Genomic DNA, 21,028 nt, shown 5'->3' with positions numbered 1-21,028 from the left:
ATTCATTTTATCCATTCACCAGTCAATGGACACTTGAGCTATTTCACATAATTTGGCTATAGTAGATAATGCTGCTATAAACATCAGGGTGCATGTATCCCTTTGAATTAGCATTTTTGTATCCTTTGGATAAATACCTAGTAGTGTGATTGCTGGATCGTAGGGTACCTCTTTTGACTTTTTGAGGAACTTCTATACTGATTTCCATGGTGACTGCACCAATTTGCATTCCCACCAACAGTGCACAAAAGGGTCCCCTTTCTCACCATCCCCATACTTGCCAACACCTGTTGTTTCTTATGTTGTTGACTTTAGCCATTTTGACAGGTATAAGGTGATAGCTCATTGTGGTTTTGATTTCTATATCCCTGATGATCAGTGATGTTGAGTATCTTTTCATGTGTCTGTTGGCCGTCAGGATGTTTTCTTCAGAAAAATGTCTATTCATGTCTTCTCCCCATGTTTCAACTGGATTATTTGTTTTGGGGGTGTTGAGTTTTGTAAGTTCTTTATATTATTTTGGATACTAACCCTTTATCAGATATGTCATTTGGAAATATCTTCTCCCATTCCGAAGGTTGCCTTTTAGTTTTGTTGATTGTTTCCTTTGCCACGAAGTTTTTTATTTTGATGAAGTCCCAATAGTTTATTTTTGCTTTTGTCTCTCCTGCCTCAGGAGACTTATCTAGAAAGAAGTTGCTATAGCCAATGTCAAAGAGGTTATTGCCTGTGTTCTTCTCTACGACTTTAATGGTTTCCTGTCTCAAACATAGGTCTTCAATCCATTTTGAATTTATTTTTGTGTATGATGTAAAAAAGTGGTCCAGTTTCATTCTTTTTGTATGTTGCTGTCCAGTCTTCTCAACACCACTTGTTGAAGAGTCTGTCTTTTTTCCATTGGATAGTCTTTCCCAGTTTGTTTTTAGCTTAATTGACCATATAGTTGTGGGTTTGTTTCTGGGTTTTCTAATCTGTTCCATTGATACATGTCTATTTTTGTGTCAGTACCATACTGTTTTGATCCCTATAGTTTTGTAATATAATTTAAGTCCAGAATTGTGATGCCTCCAGCCTTGCTTTTCTTTTTCAAGATGCTTTGGCTATTTGGGGTCTTTTTGGTTCCATACACATTGTAGGATTGTTTGTTTTAGCTTTGTGAAAAATGCTGTTTGTATTTTGTTAAGAGATTAAATGTGTTAATTGCTTGGGTAGTATAGACATTTTAACAATATTTGTTCTTCCAATCCATGAACATGGAACGTTTTTCCATTTCTTTGTGTCTTCTTCAATTTCTTTCATCAGTGTTCCAACAAAGAAGAAGTAAAACTTTCACTATTTATAGGTGACATGATACTGTATATAGAAAACCTTAAAGACTCTACTGAAAAACTGCTAGAACTGATAAATGAATTCAGTGAAGTCACAGGATATAAAATCAATGTACAGAAATTGATTGCATTTCTTTCTTTTTAAAAAATGTTTTTATTTAAGTAGGGTATATACCCAATGTGAAGCCCCATGTGGGGCTTGAACTCACAATTCTGAGATCAAGAGTTGAACACTCAACTGACTGAGCCACCCACGTATCCATTACATTTCTGTACACCAATAATGAAGCAGTAACACAAAGAGAAATGAAGGAATAAATGCCATTTACCATTGTACCAAAAATAATAAGATACCTATGAATAAACAAACAGGTAAAAGAACTGTTCTCTGAAAACTATAAAACACTAACGAAAACAATTTTCATAGGGTCTTAACTCCAGCTGCCTCGTTATGTCTGATCAAGTTATTCCTGTTAAATGTTCGTAGGAATAATTTGAGGTCCCCAGGAACATTTGCTATCCAGGATCACTTTAATTCCATTTCAGGGAACAAGATTTTCCGGATTACTCTGATAGAGTTGTAATTTGGATTGTTTTCTTTCTTGTTCACCTTTGCAAAGAATTCAGAGCATAGGAAAATTATCAGAGTTCCTACTCTTGATAGGCTCTGGAATCTAACTTCAATTGCTTAAGCCCTATAGCTTTAAAAGCATTATTTAGAGGGACCTGGGTGGCTCAGTCAGCTAAGTCTTCCACTCAGGTCATGATCTCAGGGTACTGGGATCAAGCCCAGCATCAGGCTCCCTGCTCAGTGGGGAGTCTGCTTCTCCCTCTCCCTCTGCCCCTCCCCATTTCATGTGCGAGCTCTCTCTTTCTCTGCTCTCTTTCAAAAAATAAATAAAATCTTAAAAAAAAAAAAAAAGCGCATTATTTAGCCTCTCAATGTACTCTTCTGGTATCAGAAATTCCCTAAGAAGGATGAGGCCTGAAATCACATTCTCTGGAGGCCAAACTCTTTGGATTTAAGCATACACATAGATTTTTAATTGGTGATTTTCATGACTTCATTAACTCTCCAATGCCTTTAAGTATTTTCCCCTTTTCATCCTCCCTTCCTTTCTTTCTTTCTTTCCTCTCTATCTTTTTTCCTTCCTTCCTTCCTCTTTAATATCCTGTCCAGTTTTTTGTGTTTTCTTCTACAGAAAGGTTGTTCCAAATGACCTACTCTGCTTCACTGTAAGTGGAAATCTCCTCAATATAGCTTTCTATCCTAATTAAGATTATAATATAATTTTCTCATGACATTAAATATTCTTCAAAAACACATTAAACGATATTATATTCCTATAGAAAATGTGTTTACCTGTTGTTCTAGGATCATATTCTTCTCTCGTTCTACATTGAGAACCATTCTCTTTGTATATTCTAATTGTTTCTCTAGAAGAGTACAGCGAGACTGAGCTGAGCTTAACTGTATAGTAATATCTGTGAAAAAGAAAAAGTAATAATGTCTGGATTATCATATAGATCAGAGATTTGGTAGTCACAGAAATACATTATATAAATTCAATCAAGAACTAAAAGCTCTTTAGTTCTAAATACCGACTGTAAGTGTTGTGGGCATTCATTTTGTGACTATCTCATTAACTACATAATACTAGTTTTACATTGTCTTCCCCTAAAAGGCCCACAGGGCAAACTTCTGAAAGAGTAAGATGTCAGTGACTTGTGGAATGATAAAAATCCTGGCTGTTCCTGGGAAATGACATTATCTAGAAAAATAGAGGACCTAAAGTCTCTTTCCTATCAATATATTTTTATCTTTCAGGAAAAGAAAAAGACTTGACTACTGACAGCATGGTTATTTCCCAAGAAGTAAGCAACATCTTTCTAATCCTTTAATTTTTTACTTTCCTCAGCTCTTTAGTCTACTTTTGTCCAATTACCTCAGAAAAAATTTTCTCATTTCTTCACTCTATTTATAACTTGAAACACAAACTTCAACATTATTTATGAAGGTGAATGTAGTACAAGGAAAAAGAAAGCCATACATTATGAAGTAAAAATTATACAAAGAACTAATATTCTAAATCTCTAAAACTTAGGTTCAGATGTCTTTTTCATAATTTCCACAGAAAGTTCTACTTACCTGTCCATTTCTTCTAATTAATCTTTCAAGTTAACAAAAATTTTAATGTATTTTTATGGTTTCTGTATTGTCTAATTACTAGTGTTGCTTTCTATTTTCAAATTTTAAAAACCAGTATTGACTGAATGTGTGAAGCATTTCAATTATATTATAGGTAAAACTAGATTTTGTTGGTATTCTGAAAATAGCCTAATTTCACAATCTGTCTAAAAACTTAATTTGTCTTTTAATCTCAAGAATTTATGAACTGGGATAATAAACAATAGAAGCTCAAAGTGATATCTATTTAATGCAAATATCACATTGTCTGTGAACAAGGCCTCAAGGTTTGAATATATATAAGAACAAAGATATTTGAGTAAATCTTAAACTGGGCTTTTTATTTTCAAGTTGTAAATTTTGATAACTCCTTGTTTCTGAGAACTATTGAATTTCCTTACCTTTTTTCTGTTTTATCAGTTCCTGGTGTGCCAGAATTCTTTCATTTGTTTCTTTCTCCAAGGCCTTTTTATACTGTGCTGCTTCTCTGGATAGAATGTTTAGGTTATCCTCAGCCTGTGTTCTCTCCAACTCTAAACGATGAATCTTTTCCTGAAGAGTTTTTAAGGCTAAAATAAGAGCTGTTGAAAAAAATTTGCTTGTTACGTTAGTGAAAATTTCTGAACACTTATACAGTAGCAATAAAACTGAACAGTATTTTTGTTAGTGATCCAGAAAAACATACAAGTAATATATATTTCTCAAAAAAACACACTAAAACTCTAAAAAGAGAAGTTTTTTTCTAACATATCTTCTAAAAACAATATATTTATTATTGTATTTAGTAATTTTCTAGGTTTGAGATAGCTAATAATCAAAATTTAATTCAATAAAATAAATATCATCAAATATACAGTCTAGGAGGCATAAGAGCCTGAGTACGGATAAAGAAAGTTAGGATGTTGTGTCACTAATTAACATGGAAATTTAGGTTTAATGTTAAAGGTTTTTCTCAGTTCTTGATATGTCCAATTTTAGTTAAATCACAAACATTTATTGTTTTTGTCTAAGATAGAGTATTAATAATCAGAATATATGAGTTACAACAGTTTCTTCCACAAGAAAAAAAAAAAAAATTACAACCTAGTAGTTTAACTCACGTCAGGCTTGAAAGATTTTAAGTGGTACACATGTACAACTGTGATTTTTATTCAGCTATATTAATATCATCATGATTCGGGTATGTTCAGAGTTATACAATTTTCAAATAACTTTCTATTCAGTTATAACTTCAAACTATAAAACTGGAGTGTAATGGAATATAAGTAAATGTTATAGGTTAATTTTCATATGCCAGCCTACCTTGGTTTATTATGCCTCACCTTACTGCATTTCATAGATAATATATTTTTTACAAATTGAACGATGGTTTGTGGCAACCATATGTTGAATAAATCTACCAGCACCATTTTCCCAATAGCATTTGTTCACTGCATGCATGTCTCAGTGTTACATTTTGGTAATGTTTGTAGTATTTCAAACTTTTCATTATTATATTTGTTATGGCAATCTGTGATCAGTGATTATGACTCATTGAAAGATAAGATGATGCTTAGCATTTTTTAGCAATAAAGTATTTTTTAGTTAAGATATATAGTACATTGTTTTTTTAGACACAATGCTATTACACAATTAATGGACTACAGTATAGTCTAAATGTAACCTTTATATGCACTGGGAAACCAAAAAAATTCATTTGACTCACTTTATTGTGATATATTCACTTTATTGTGGTGGTCTGGAATCAAACCTACAATATATCCAAGGTATGCCTGTAGTTCATATCCAATGAGAAAGATGTTTGCTAGAGATTACCATTTGGTTCTTTTTGGGTTTGGGTTTTTTTTTTTTTTAATAACAAATGACATAAAGAAATTATATTTATTGCTTTTTAGATATGCAATACCTAATTTGCTGATTTGGAATATTTCTTGTGGTTTTTTCCTCCACAAAGCTAGTCTATTTATTAATGGTAACCATTATTAAAGAGTATTTTTTAAAAAGGTAATAACCAGTGTTTTAGAAGGCAATTCATATGGCATAGGTATGTTTTCCTAATTCAATTCTGATATCCTCCTTTTTAAAAGTTACAATACTTTTATTTCATAGTTACTCCAATGTCAAGCATAATTTTGAAAATAGGAAATTTCTGAATTTAATCCTTGAATAAGATATAACTTTACTTAATTCACCAATATTCTAATCATCTAGTTTAGAAAGATTCCAAATCTGACCTTTGATTCTTCAAAGAGTATTTTCCTATTTTCTCATGATTTTTTAGGATAAAATTGTAATTATGTGTCTAGCTGGTAAATCTCTATCTTACAGCTGAAGAAGCCAAAATAAAAAATGTTACATAACTTGGGTCGCCTGGGTGGCTCAGTTGGCTGAGCGGCTGCCTTCGGCTCGGGTCATGATCCCAGCATCATGGGACTGAGTCCCACATCGGGTTCCTTGCTTGGCAGGGAGCTTGCCTCTCCCTCTGCTTCTGCCTACCACTCTGTCTGCCTGTGCTCGTGCTCTCTCTCTCTCTCCCTCTCTCTAACAAATAAATAAATAATATCTTTGGGAAAAAAATGTTAAATAACTTATCTATGTTTATAGAAACTTTAAGCAACAGAGTCAAAACTAATAGTTTTATTAAGATTAAACAATCATACTTTTTTCTACATAAAAATGTAAAGTTTTCTATAACATATTTCATATCATTCCCCTAATTTTAAATATGACTTCATATTAGAATTACCTTGGCTGTTTGGACTATGAAGCATTTTAGGAGAGGTGGCTTCTACGTTTGTGGAGTGGTGAGTCTGAGATGCTGCATCATTCTGGGTAAATGATGGAATAAACACTCTTTCTGGAGGTTTATGATAGCTTCCTACTATACTGTGCATTAATTCAGAATCCATTATCTGTAGAGAATAAAGGAATAGTATAGTATAGCATCATTCTTTCTTATTTAAATGACAAAAATATTAGACAAAAATTTAGGTAAACTTAACATAATACATAATCATATACTGTGGTGTTATTTCTTTATGAGGTTAATTATCACAAATTCAACTATAATAAGCTCATCAGTACGAGAGAGAAAAATTATTATTTACTGTATAAACAGTATGGACAATTCTGCCTGACTTTCAGTGAGCATATGCTCTGGAGTGAGTATTAATTATATGGGTGGTGTGAATTTGCGGGTTACTCAGTTGATCATAAGTTCATATACCTCTCGTCATCCAAGCACCTCTCTACAAACAGTGTGACTTTAGGGTTTTCAGGGAAGGTACATATTCTAAAAGGCAACATAGCTTTGAAACACAAGCCACCCATATAATCCAATTCTCAAAGACAGATTATTGAATTCCAATGTATTGGCTTCCTAAGGGATTTTCAAGGGTAATTTGGATATATCAATCTGAATCTAATCACTGAGTATGACACGACTCCACTTAATGAGCCAGTATTTTTTTTTTTTTAAGTAGGCTCTAGACCCTGCATGGAACCCAGTGTGGGACTCAAACTCAGGTGGTAAGATTAAGAACTGAGCCGAGATCAAGAGTTGGTGAGCCGAGATCAAGAGTTGGATACTTGGGGTTATTATGGACATTGGGGAGGGTATGTGCTATGATGAGTGCAATGAAGTGTGTAAACCTGGCGATTCACAGACCTGTACCCCTGGGGAAAAAAAATATATGTTTATAAAAAATAAAATTTATTAAAATTAAAAAAATATATAAAAAAATAAAAAAAAATTAATGGACTCAAAAAAAAAAAAAAAAAGAGTTGGATACTTAACCAACTGAGCCACCCAGGCGCCCCAATGCACCAGCATTCTAATCATAGTTTAGATGGTTCTCAATCTGAAGAATCTGAAATAGCTCTGTCATTCTGGTTTTACTTAATTTTAATGTTTTATTTTTTAGGAGAGCTCTTTAATCATTTTAGCAGGCAATTTCCTATCTAATTTCCCCCAAATCACTTATTGTCCTTTCTGTAATTTAAATACTTTAGAAAAGGGGCACCTGGATGGCTTAGTCAGTTAAGCAAATGACTCCTGAGTTTGGCTCAGGTCATGATCTTGGGGTCGTGAGATAGAGCCCTGCATTGGGCTCCATGCACAGCAGGAAGTCTGCTTGAGATTTCTTCCCTCTCCTTCCCCTTCTGTCCCTCCCCAAGCTCACACACACACTCTCTGCCTATAAAATAAGTAAATAAATTTTTAATAAAATAAATAAAGGTTAAATAGCCTAGGAGGCTTTGCTAGAATATTTGATGCTCTTTGCTCTTGAGAAGCAATCATTTTTTGCTATTGTTACTAGTATCAGCTACCATTTACTAACCATGTCTCCATCCCTCCGGGTTGTTGCTGCTCAGATACTGTGTGCTCCCCGTGGGAGACTGCATCTATCTAAGTTGCCGTTCCCTCAAAAAATAAGAAAGCAAAGTTAGTCACAGCTGGCTCACAATGAAATAGAGGTAGGATCCCAAAGTAGAGAAGTTCTGAACACAGCTGTACATCTTCAGAGAGAGGGTGTGTGGCTGAAGCTACCCAAGAACCTTGGAATTACTCAAGATATCTCAGTTTTCGGCTCTTGGTGAGTTTCTCTAATAAAAAGAATGAAGTTTTGCCATTAGTCACTGTACCCTGAGGTCCTTGGGGAGGACTCTGCTTCCTCTTTACCAAATACAGTACTTATTTCACAAACTAAATTTTGTACCAGTTAAAAAACAAATTCAAAGTTGAAGTTTTTAATGTAAATGACTACTTGGAAGATGCTGGTAAATTAAAAATTAGAACTAAAATTTATTTAAATGTGTAAACACATCTTAAAGTGGGGATAAGCAGAATAACAACCTACCGGTAGGCGAAGAAAAACAAAAGAAAACAGTATAGAAATGAGAGAAGACACACAATGATGCCCAGTGGCTGTCATGGTAATAAAGGTCCTAGCTTAACTCTTACAATCTAGTCTAAGTTACAAACAAGTGCATAAACCCAGCAGAAGTTTATACCCATAAAGAACTGTGGCATTCTAGGAGAAAAACTCACTCTGAAGGAAGATGAAAGAAGTACAGAAAGCTTGATCTAAAGTCAAAGCCTTACTTGATGGAGGAAGGGAGGAGTAATTTTGAGTAAAGCACAGACATGGTCATTCTAATTCATCTCTAACCCGGTCTCATGGACTCACACGTGGGTGTGGGGAAGGGGGGAGGACTATAAGTAAAAAACTGAGAAATATTTCACCAATATCTCTATAAAAGGTTGGGACATTAGCTGTCCTGCCTTGTGTAGGTATATTCCAATAAAGAGGAAAATTGCTAGAGATCACTAACAACAGTTTTGATGTTTTGAGGGCTCTGGTGCATTGTCAGTACCATTCAGCAAGAAAGGGAGCAGCTGGAAGGGACATACATATTCACGGGCATGTACGACAGAAATTTCTAGAGAAAAAATTTCTCAAAGTAGAGAGGTGCTTAAGCCCCAACCTCCAAGGATTCTGACCAATCTGGTGTGGAGCCTAGCTGTAGGTCATTGAAAAGACCTCAGAAAATCCTGTGGAGCACTTCAGAGGATTTGCAAATGGGGGCAAAAGGCTGTGAAATGTGGGTCTCATTTGCATCAACAGCCTAGTAAAGCTTAGGGAAATTCAAGTTATAACTAGAACCATTAATGACAGCTTGTAAATAACCAGGGATATAATCCATTTCTCTCTATAATACATAAAATTAAGACATCTTTGTGGGATGCAGCTAAGGAGCCACTTCAAAAAGAAATACCCCCCCCCCAAAAAAAAACTCTGTCAGACACAAATATTGTACTGAAAACCATTTTGACTTGTTCTTGAGGGAAACAATTGTTCCAAAATGGTCCTTTTTAACAACCAGTGTCTATTCTGGTTAGTGGCTGACTGTGCCATCATCTCTGCATAATCCCATAGGACTGTTAGGGAGACAGCACTAGGAGACAGTCAGAGATACTACAATGGGTTCTAGGAATAGGGTACTCTCTGTTTCTCACACTGCTCTATTATTATTATTACTATTATTATTATTCTCATTTTGTAAATGAAGAAATAGAGGCAGAGAGGTTACTCAAGGTATTACAACTTGCAAGTGGTGGAACCAGGAACTAAAACTAGCCGGTTCAATTCCAAAGCCTGGGTTCTTAATCACTATACTTAACAGTCCATAGTTTGGGGACATTTGCAGTTAGTCAGGTGTGAGATGATGCTGCATTTGGATTAGGGTGGTGACAATGGAGATGAAGAGAGTGTACAGAAGCAAGATGCATCTTGAAGATTAAGAGGAGAAGAAAAGGAAGAAATTGAGTTTTCCAGCTTAAATAACTGGGTAGATGATAGTGCCATTCATTAAAAAAACAAAGACCAAGACTACTCACGTAGTACTGACATGTGTCAAACACCAGTCTAAGTGTGAGACATCCGAGTTAAGTTATGAAATAGGTAGTTTGTTAGAAGAGTCTAAAGCTTGGAGGAGAGATCTAGTATAGAAATAGAAAGAACAGCATTGTCAGCATATGGATGGTATAGAAAACCACAGAGAAAAGAAGTCACCTAAAAGGAAGAGTATAAATAGAAAAGATTTCAGGTAAGGAAGGAAAACAAGAGAAAGAGAAACCTGTGACAGAAAAGAACCAGAAAAGTGTGATGTTATAAATAAAGAGAAGAGGGGCACCTGGGTAGCTCAGTTGGTTAAGCAACTGCTTTCAGCCCAGGTCATGATCCTGAAGTCCTGGGATCAAGTCCCTCATCAGGCTTCCTGCTCAGAGGGGAGTCTGCTTCTCCCTCTGACCCTCACCCCTCTCATGCTCTCTCTCACTCTCTCTCTCTCTCAAATAAATAAATAAAATCTTCAAAAAAAATCAAAACAAGAAAAGAAATAGAGAAAGAAGGCTGTTACAAGGAGGGAGTAGTTTAGATTAAAAAAAAAAAGGCAACTGATTTTGAAAAGGAAGAGACCACTGATGGTATAATGTAAGAACTGAAGACAGTTCCAAAGGCCTCATACTAAAAGAACAAGTAGAAGAAGAGAAACCAGCAAAAGACAGAAATTTTATTCAAATTAGGATGTCCTTTTGCAATTATCTGGCTTAAAATGACCCAAGACTCATAAACTGTGTCATGTCATCCATACTGTGAGCTAACTTGCCAGAAGTCACAGTACAAACAACTGTGCCCATCATTCATTTGCACAGAATCAATACTTTTCATTCTTGAAAACTTCTGTGGCAGCAAAGTACATTACATACAATTTCACTGACTGAATTCATTATTCCTTCAAAGTTCATATGTTGACGCTCTAACTTCCAGTATTTTAGACTATGTTTAGAGATAGGGCCTTAAAAAGGTGATTAAGTTTAAACAAGACTCTTAGGATGGGCTCTAATCCAATCTAACTTTCCTTGGAAAAAGAGGAAATTTGGACATACAAATTATGTACCAGGGATGTGCCAGGGATCCGGAAAAGATCAAGTGAAGACACAGTGGGAAGACAACCATCTGCAAGCCAAGGAGAGAGTCCTTAGAAAAAACCAAATCTACTGACATCTTGAGCTTGGACTTGTAGCATCCAGAACTGTGAGAAATAAATTTTCTGTTGCTTAAGCCACCCAGTCTGTGGTATTTGTTTTGGAAGCCCTAGCAAACTAATATACTGACTGCAACTTACACCTTTGTTTCACAGTGAATGAAACACAGGAATAGTGCCAAGGACGTAACAACAGATGCCTAAGGTTTACACTATTTAGAGGACATAATAAAGCTATTTGCAATTTAGAGTTTCCTACTTGATGGGAAACAATTATGTAACCCTACCTTGATTTATTTTCCCCCTATAACTTACCTTCAGTAATTTCTTAAGCTTAATAAATTAAATAGGAAATTGTTAATGTGCTATCCTGTATGCAATAATTTAAAATGATTAAAAATGCCCCAGCATAATCAAGTGGGAGAATAAAACTAAAATCATGCTTTTGACTCATATTCATTTAATGTATATGCATTTGTATTAGTTTCTGACCCAAATACTAGCATTTTTACCTAAAATATTATAAACTATTTATTTCCTCAATAGTTTATATTAAAAGTGAAAGAATAATGCTGTAGAGTTAAGAAATAAAATGTCATTCATCTCCAAAGGCAAGGGAGACAAAAACAAAAAGGAACTTCTAGGACTTCATCAAGATAAAAAACTTCGGCACAACAAAGGAAACAGTCAACAAAACAAAGAAGCAACCCAGAATGGGAGAAGATATTTGCAAATGACACTACAAACAGGGCTGACATCCAAGATCTATAAAGAACTTCTCAAATTCAAACCCCAAAAACAAATAATCAAGTCAAAAAATGGGCAGAAGGCATAAACAGACACTTCTCAAAAGAAGACACACAAATGGCTAACAGACACATGAAAAAATGTTCATCATCATTAGCCATCAGGGAAATTCAAATCAAAACTACAATGAGATACCACCTCACACCAGTTAGAATGGCAAAAATTGACAAGGCAAGAAACAACAAATGTTGGAGAGGTTGTGGAGAAAGGGGAACCCTCTTACACTGTTGGTGGGAATGCAAGTTGGTATAGCAACTTTGGAAAATAGTGGGGAGGTTCTTCAAAAAATTAAAAATAGAGCTACCCTATAACCCAGCAAATGCACTACTGGGTATTTACCCCAAACACACAGATTTAGTGAAAAGAAGGGCCACTGCACCCCAGTGTTCATCCAGAAATGTCCACAATAGCCAGTGGAAAGAGAAGAGAAGCCCTTCAACAGACAAATGGATAAAGAAGATATGGTCCATATACACAACGGAATACTACTTAGCTATCAGAAATGATGAACACTCAACTTTTACATCAACATGGATGGGACTGGAGATTATGCTAAGTGAAATAAGTCAATCAGAGAAAGTCAATTATCATATGGTTTCACTTATTTGTGGAACATAAGGAATAGCATGGAGGAAATTAGGAGAAGGAAGGGAAAAAAGAAGGCGGGGGGGGGGAATAGGAGGGGAAGATGAACCATGAGAGACTACGGACTCTGAGAAACAAACTGAGGGTTTTAGAGGGGACAGGGATGGGGGGATGGGTTAACCCAGTAATAGGTATTAAGGAGGGCACTTACTGCATGGAGCACTTGGTATTAAAAGCAAACAATGAATCATGGAACACTACATCAAAAACTAATGATGTATTGTATGGTGACTAACATAACATAATAAAAAAAAAGAATTTAAGTATCATTGAAAAAAACCACAGCACTGTAAAATTAGAAAAATATGACACATTTGAATTACATGGACATAAATACAGGAACATATAAATAACTAATCTGAAGGTTAAGGTACAATCAAATTCAGGCAATTTTAAAATACAGCGAAATATAGAATTTTTTTTTTTTTTTTAGGATTTTATTTATTTATTTGAGAGAGAAAGAGAGAGAGCATGGGGACAGGGAGTGGCAGAAGCAGACTCCTCACTGACCAGGAAACCTGATATGGCCTCAATTCCAGGATCCTGAAACGACCTCAGCTGAAGGCAGACACTTAACTGACTGAGCCACCCAGGCACCCCTAGAGTCTGGTTTTTAAAAAACATTATCTAACACTTTCCTCCAAAACGTATTAAGAGGTGACAAAGGATATATTTCAAGTTATTTAGTTTGAAACAATGGGGACTATATTCAAAATGTTTGAGAAGTTCATGGTACCATAAATCTGTATAAGTCATAAATATTTGGGAGTTCTAGAATTGACAGGGAAATTTCATATATCCATTTAAAATTTAGATCAGCTGCAATCTTCCTGTTTTATAGATGTAGGAGCCAAAGTCCAGAGACACTAACTAATCACTAATCACATAGCTCAAGTTTCCTGCACTCCAAAATCCATGGAGCACGAGAAAAATATTCTCTCTTAAGGACTCTGTTTATTTATATTTATCTGAACAGAAACTACCCTAATGGAGTGTCATCAGGAAAATGCCTTCTGGAGAAAAATGGGATGTTTAAGAAACACTGAATCATGCATAGAATCATGTAATCTTGGTGAAGCCTAAGAGCATCTTAGAGGCCATCTATTCTCTAAGTGAAATTTCACAAACTTATTCTCACACTATCTTTAACAAGTCATCTAAGCTCTGCTATAGGACTCCAGAGAGATAGAACTCACTATCCTCATGCTGAATTCAAAGTTGCTGTCTCTGATTCTTACAGATTACACAGATTTTACGAGGAAAAAAGTAGGGCTTCTATACTTATTGATAGAGAGGTTGCATTGAATATTGACTGTGATAACTATTATATTACATATTGAATTCATCTAACAAAAACTTGCTGCAGAATTTAGGATCATTTTCAAACTTCAAATTTCATCCCCGTATCTGAAAAGCCTGTAAAAGAGTAACCCCATCCCCTAATTGAGGGCAAAATTGATAAATCAAATAGAGATGACTCAATCATATAACTGATAACTTATTTCTAATTAAATCTCAGTAGAATGGACTAGATCCAGATTAGCACAGCTGAATTCTAATTTAGGAGATAACTTTAGCATGTTCTGGTCACCAAGACCAGCAGATTCCTTTCTTCTTAATAACTTAATAGATTTTAAAAATAATTTGCCATATACATAATACATACACGTATAGTTAAAGGAATTATAACAAAACAAACTTTTGTGTATCTACACCTAGATTAAGAAATAGTGTGATAGTGCTGTTGAAGCCCTCTCTATGTCTTCCCCATTTCTTGCATTGACTTTTGTGTTACTCATTTTAATGCCTGTTAAGTTTAGTCATATTTGTATGCATCCTTACCAATATATTGTTTGGTGTTGATGGTTTTTAAACTTTCTACAAGTGGAACCATACTTTTTTCATTCAAAATATCTTGGTATTTATGATGGAACATGAAGCTGTATGGTCTTCATTTTCACTTCTGTATAGTATTCTATCAGAGATCACAGATCCTAGAAGGCATTAATTCCCATCACTCCCCTCCAGACTCATATAATACTATGGTTCTGAAATTTTTAGTTTTATTTTTATTTTAACTACACAAATTAGACAATATTGCTTTGATTTATAAAGTCAGTGTTTTGGTTATATTCACCTACAAGTTTTCTTTGCTCATTGTGGTGGACATTATGATGCACTGCCTGGATTCCCTTTCAGGAATGTGAACTTTTCCCAGTTCCTGGGAAAGCTGCCAGAAAGTGGCTCTTGGCTGCTGGCCCTCTTTGGGGATTGCTTTGTCTAGAGAATACTGTCTCATCTAAGGTCAAGTCTCCTTCCAGGGGCAGTCCACATCCGATGAGGGTAAAAATGCCTGACCCTCTTGTCCCAAGTCAAGTCAACAACGAAGGATCACCCATCTCCAGAGCTCCCTATAGTAGTAGTGAAACCTTAGTTGGGTCTTCACTGAAGCTGGACTTCTCTGCCTAACAGTGCTTCCTTCTTCTCCCTTCTACATGTATTGATCCCAAGAACAGTTGCTAATAAATGTGTATACTTGGACCTTTAACTAGGAAAATACTTCAAAACCAGTATTTAAAGCAATTTTCTCCAGAGAAGATTTCTGTTTGTTTCTGCTAGGTCCATTAGGGCACCCCAAACTCAAGGCGCCATTCAATGACTTTTATATTGAGGATTTGTTTTGTTTTTTGGTGCAGGATGAATTCCAAGTCCAACCCCACATGTGATTAGAAAAGATTCTTTTGTCCACTTCATCCGAAGCCAAAGATAAAATAAACAGTGTCATTCTGAAGAGCAGGTTATTTTCCTGTCATTAATAGAAGGTTTTATCCTTTGGGGATGTCAGCTTTTTACACTGCAGTGTCCAAATTTATGAGCATGCCCATCAGAATTTGTCCCTCGCCCCATTGCAAGCAGAAATACCTCCTTAATGCCCAGGTTCTGGGCCATTAAGGATCACAGAAGGTGTCCTCAGGGATAAAATGGGCTCTAGGGCTCATTTATCTCTGTGGAACTGGGTTTTCTCATTACATACAGTCTCCTATATCCCCTCTTACATCGCTTCCAACTCAGTCATGCCTTTCAAAAGTTGTTTTAACATTTTATACAGCATTTCTGTGTTCTTTACTAGAGGAGGTTTCTCTGAACATCTAATCTGCCATGCGGCTTGAAAATGTAACAACTTCAGACATATTTAAGAGATGCTAAATGCTTTAGACCAACCAGTTTTGTGTGTTTTTTTTAAGATTTTATTTATTTATTTGACAGAGAGATCACAAGTAGGCAGAGAGGCAGGCAGAGAGAGAGGGGAAAGCAGACTCCCTGCTGAGCAGAGAGCCCAATGCGGGGCTACATCCCAGGACTCTGGGATCATGACCTGAGCTGAAGGCAGAGGCTTTAACCCACTAAGCCACCCAGGCGCCCCCAGACCAACCAGTTCTAATTACACAGATAGAATGAGATTTATATTTTCAAAAGGAAAGAGAGTTTACATCTTTCCATTCAACTGGAGTTCTCAAAGCTACTCCATATTCTAAAATTTGTTCTTCTTCAACAGCAGAAAGTATTATTTGGTTACTCATTAATTAAATACAGAGTTCACTAGCAGGATTCAGACAATAGAGAGTACCTGGTAAACAATTTGTAAACTGAAAGTAAGAAAAGCACACTACAAGGGTGTCTGGCTGGCTCAGTTGGTAGAACACATGACTCTTAATCTCAGGGTTGTGAGTTCCAGCCCCATGTTGGGTGCAAAGATTTCTTAAAAGTGAAATCTTTAGGGGCATCTTGATGGTTCAGTCGGTTGAGAATCCTACTCTCGGTTTTGGCTTGGGTCATGGTCTCATGGTCATGGGATTGAGGCCAATGCTTGAGATTCTCTCTCCCTTTGACCCTCCAAACCCCCACCACACTGCTTGCACACATGCTCACTCTCTCCCTCCCAAAAAAAAAAAAAAAAAAAAAAAACCAAAGTTGAAATTAAAAAAAAGAAAAGCACACTATATATTTAACTTTTAAAAATAAGCAATGAGGGGCACCTGGGTGGTTCAGTGCATTAAAGCCTCTGCCTTCAGCTCAGGTCATGATCCCAGGGTCCTGGGATGGAGTCCCGCATTGGGCTCTCTGCTCAGCAGGGAGCCTGCTTCCCTTCCTCTCTCTCTGACTGCCTCTCTGCCTACTTGTGATTTCTGTCTGTCAAATAAAATAAAATCTTTTTTAAAAAAATTAAAAAAATAAAAATATGCAATGACTTTATATGAATACCATTAACTATTACATTCCAAAAATTAGGAGCAGTTTAGACATTATGCTTCAATGATTATCATATATAATGTATTAACAGTAACAACAAATATCTTACATTTAATATATTGGCCACTTGACATTCAAATTGCTCTATTAAATACAGTAAATAATCAACTTAAATATCCCTTACTGGGTGCAGTAAGCCCTGGGTGGCTCAGTTGGTTAAGTGTCTGCCTTTGGCTCAGGTCATGATCTCAGGGTCCTGGGATTGCACTGGGCTCTCTGCTCAGAGGGGAGTCTGCTTCTTCCTCTCACTCCCCTCTGTGCTCTCTTTCTCTCAAATAAATAAATAAAATATTTTTAAAAGATTTTATTTATTTATTTGACAGACAGAGATCACAAGTAGGCAGAGAGGCAGGCAGAGAGAGTTGAGGGGGGAGAGACAGGCTCCCCGCTGAGCAGAGAGTCCGATGTGGGACTCGATCCCAGGACCCTGGGACCACAACCTGAGCTGAAGGCAGCAGCTTAACCCACTGAGCAACACAGGCGCCCAAATAAAATATTTTTTAAAAATAGCCCTTATTGGATTTGAAAAGTCATTTTGCAACCATCGTAGTAAAGATTAACTTAGGCAAGAAGCATCAATACTAAATCCAAGGGTGGAAATTTTGATGAGGAGTGGGATATCTGCATGGTCTTTAAGTATCTCTTTCACAGATTGCTTGTAAGTTTCAAGAAAAAACAGGTGTAACTATGTAAGAGAAAGAGTAACACTTGAATTGGATAATTAAAATTAATACCACCCCTAAAAGGTAAGATGGACATCATGTACCTCTGTATGTGAAGCCCTGCAAAAGACATGTCACTTAAGCAGTATTCTGTCCAGGAATATATAACCTGAATCTCAACATAAGAAACATCATTAAAGCCCCAAATGAAAAACAATTCTATTTTTTATAGAGGGGGAAAATGTTTTCCTTAAGAAATGTCAAAAGTCTTTTTTTTTTTTTAAGATTTTATTTATTTATTTGACAGAGAGAGATCACAACTAGGCAGAGAGGCAGGCAGAGAGAGAGAGGGGGAAGCAGGCTCCCCGCTGAGCAGAGAGCTCGATGTGGGACTCGATCCCAGGACCCTGAGACCATGACCTGAGCTGAAGGCAGAGGCTCAGTCATTATGAGCCACTCAGGTGCCCCAAGAAAAGTCAAAATTCTTAAAAGACAATGACATTTCTCAGTATATCCTGAAGAAAGCAGAACTGAGAAAATATCTGTATATCCATGCTCATAATGGCATCATTCACAATAGACAAAAGGTGGAAGCCACCCAAATATCCATCAATAGATAAACAAAATGTATATACATATAATGGAATATAATTCGGCCTTAAGAAAAGAGAAATTTTAAAACACACTGAAACATGGATGAACACTAAGGACATCATGCTAAGTGAAATACACTAACCAAAAAGACAAAATAATGTATGATTCCCTTATAAGTGGTATCGGGAGTAGTCCAGTTCATATTAACAGAAAGCAGAATGGTGGAAGGGTAAATGGGGAGTTACAGAGATTCGGTTTTCCCAGATGAAAAAATTCTGTAGATTGGTTGCCTAACAATATGTGGTAGGGGAGAAAACAGGTTAAAAATAAGATATGACTGGGGCGCCTGGGTGGCTCCGTGGTTAAAGCCTCTGCCTTAGGCTCAGGTCATGATCCCAGGGTCCTGGGATCGAGTCCCACAACGGGCTGCCTGCCTCTCTGCCTACTTGTGATCTGTCTTTCAAATAAATTAAAAAAAAAAATCTTAAAAAAAAAAAAGAAAAAAATTCTTAAAAAAAAATAAGATATGACTGAATGGGATCAGTTCCATAACAAAAGCGCACACAGAGTGCCGTGGGAGTACAAAAGATATTATCTAACTCTTCCTGATTGATGGAGAAATAAGAAAAGCCAGAACTAATTTAGAATTACAGCTTTGAAAGAGGAGTTTAGGTAAATATGCCAGAGTGGACATACACACCAATTTGTTCCCTCTTAGAAACATACTAAAATAATACTAAAACACTTTTTTAAAAAAAGGTATCAACCTGCAAGGACAACAACAAAACTCTGGAAAAATCGAAAACAGATGTACAAATAGTAATAGAATGAGCTAATGTAAAAAAGGCAGTCTTCTAACCCAAGGAAGAAAAGTGACTTTTAAGTTTACTCTGCAAAACCTCCAAATGGCTTGGGACAAAGCTGCACCTCTGTAAGGTAAGAGTTAAGATAGAGCCAAACACTAGAAAACAGTATGAAAGTTTACATTAGTAAATTGTATGCCCAAACTCTCTTCGTCGCTCTATGAAGTCAGAAGACTGCTTTATCCCCATCTGGGAAGAAAACTAGAACTTTTGTTTTATTTTTTCTAGAAGGGAACGACAGAGTGTCTCTGTCTGAATTGAGGGACTCCCAGCATAGATGAGGGTGGCACCTGACTCCAGGCAGGAACATTCAGTTCTCAGAACACTGGTGGTCTAGATTATATCCAAGTGGAGATGGGAATATCCTGATGAAGGGAATATGACTAGTCCAAGTTAACAAAGATACTAAAGATGATAAAATAAATGGATTGGATGGATTTGGAGTTTCCAATCAGTTTTTCAGTATCTGACTCTGAGATTTAAGTTGTTTAATCAAGCCTTACCAGACACTGAGAAAAGATATGAAAGACAGAGACCAAAACAAGCAAACAAGAGGCTAACAGGAACACAAAATTTGGAAATATTTAGTCAGATAGGATGTAAAATCATTGAGGGACATGACAGACTCTAGTGAATTTGACTGGAGCACAGTGAATAAATGCTAGCAGTAAGAGATGGCTAAAAAGGTATGTTAAGGGCCAAACCATAAAGGACTTTGTACATCACACTGAGAGTCTGTCTTCCATAGGATCAGGCAATGGGGAGCTAATGAAGGATATAAAGGAAAATAACATGATCATGTTTACGTTCTGACAAGATTATTCAGGTGGCTATGAGGTAGATGGATTGGTGGGGGAGAAATTATTAACAGAGGGACAAAGAGGTTGCTGAAGCAATTAAGACAAAGAAAAAATATAGACAAAGAAAAATAAGACAAAGAAAAATATAGGTTTGAATTAAGACTGGAGTAGATGAGAGGAACATAAAAGATACTGAGAAGATATAATTGAAAGGACTTAGGAACCAACTCAATATGTGAAATGGGAAAATGGGGGAGAGGGAAGAATAAAAAAGTGCTCCCCAAATTTTCACTTGAGCAAGTGAAGAGATGGCAATGGCATTCATGGAAATGAGAAATAATATAAAAGGAGATACAAGTCTAGTGGAAAACAATGAATTCTATTTTAGATATGTCAAGTTTGAGGTACTGGAGACAAAGTTATTCAGCAATCAGAATGAAATATCGGTTAGTGTTAAGGCAGGCGGGCTAGGCTAGATCTAGAGACATAAATTTGGTTATCAATCAGATCACCCAAGGACAGTATAAAGATTAGCAATTTTCAGTGTGTGTGTGTTGTGTACAGGAAAGCAGTGGCTGAGATTTAATGCCTTTGTTTATTAGAGAGCTACTGTTACCTATCCATTGTGGTGCCCCACAGACGCATTTAGGGAAAATTTTAGGAGGGTAGAATAACAGACTTAGGAGACAAAAAGGTGGGGCTCAGAATGCTAAAGACCACTAACATTTAGAAGGCAAATGAAAGAATAAAATATTTCAAAGGAGATCAAAGAAGGGGGAAGAAAAAGCAGGGCAAAGTGGTAACAAAGGAGTCAAGTGAGACAAGTAAATATTTAGTTATCTACCTCTTATATGCTATACCCTGTAGAAATAAGAAACACTCAAGCATGGTTTTTGCTATCAAGTAGTCTGCAATCTCACTGTTGAAGAAAGACTAACAGGAGGAAACAGGAGAAGAAAAAACAATACGGCAGTAAGTCAGCACTACATCCACTAAAACTGCTTTGCATAATTCTTAATTTTTTATCAATCATTCTTTATACTCATATTTTTTAAATTTTTATTTAAATTCCTGTTGGTTAACATACAGTATTAGTTTCACATGTAGAATTTAGTGATTAAACAATTCCATATATTACTCAGTGCTCATCACAATAAATGATCACCCCATCAACTATTTCACTCGTCACCCCCCCTTTTTCTTTCTGGTAACCATCAGTTATCAGTTAAGAGCGCTAGAACTGATACACAAATTCAGTAAAGTCAGGATACTAAATCAATGT

General features: G+C 36.1%; 1 protein-coding gene across 7 annotated transcripts in view; it reads right to left on the bottom strand.

Annotated features, from left to right (window-relative positions):
* CEP57L1 (centrosomal protein 57 like 1) overlaps positions 1-21,028 on the bottom strand; it is a 68,799-nt gene that overhangs the window by 18,659 nt on the left and 29,112 nt on the right. For 4 of the 7 annotated variants that reach the window (XM_032858277.1, XM_032858271.1, XM_032858272.1 and 1 more), the window contains 3 exons: positions 6,263-6,428; positions 3,918-4,097; positions 2,692-2,813 (listed from right to left, as the gene is read on the bottom strand). In XM_032858277.1, coding sequence (XP_032714168.1) covers positions 2,692-2,813; positions 3,918-4,097; positions 6,263-6,428 — 468 coding nt within the window. Of the gene's footprint in view, positions 1-2,691; positions 2,814-3,917; positions 4,098-6,262; positions 6,429-7,856; positions 7,940-21,028 lie in introns of all 7 variants that reach the window. The other 3 variants (XM_032858274.1, XM_032858273.1, XM_032858278.1) reach the window with 2 other exon arrangements.

The sequence above is a fragment of the Lontra canadensis genome, unplaced genomic scaffold (assembly GCF_010015895.1).
Source record: "Lontra canadensis isolate GAN:19392208 unplaced genomic scaffold, GSC_riverotter_1.0 scaffold14, whole genome shotgun sequence".
NCBI classification, from domain to species: domain Eukaryota; kingdom Metazoa; phylum Chordata; class Mammalia; order Carnivora; family Mustelidae; genus Lontra; species Lontra canadensis.
The sequence above is the reverse complement of the archived record's forward strand: the minus strand, read 5'-3'. Positions and strand labels throughout refer to the sequence as shown.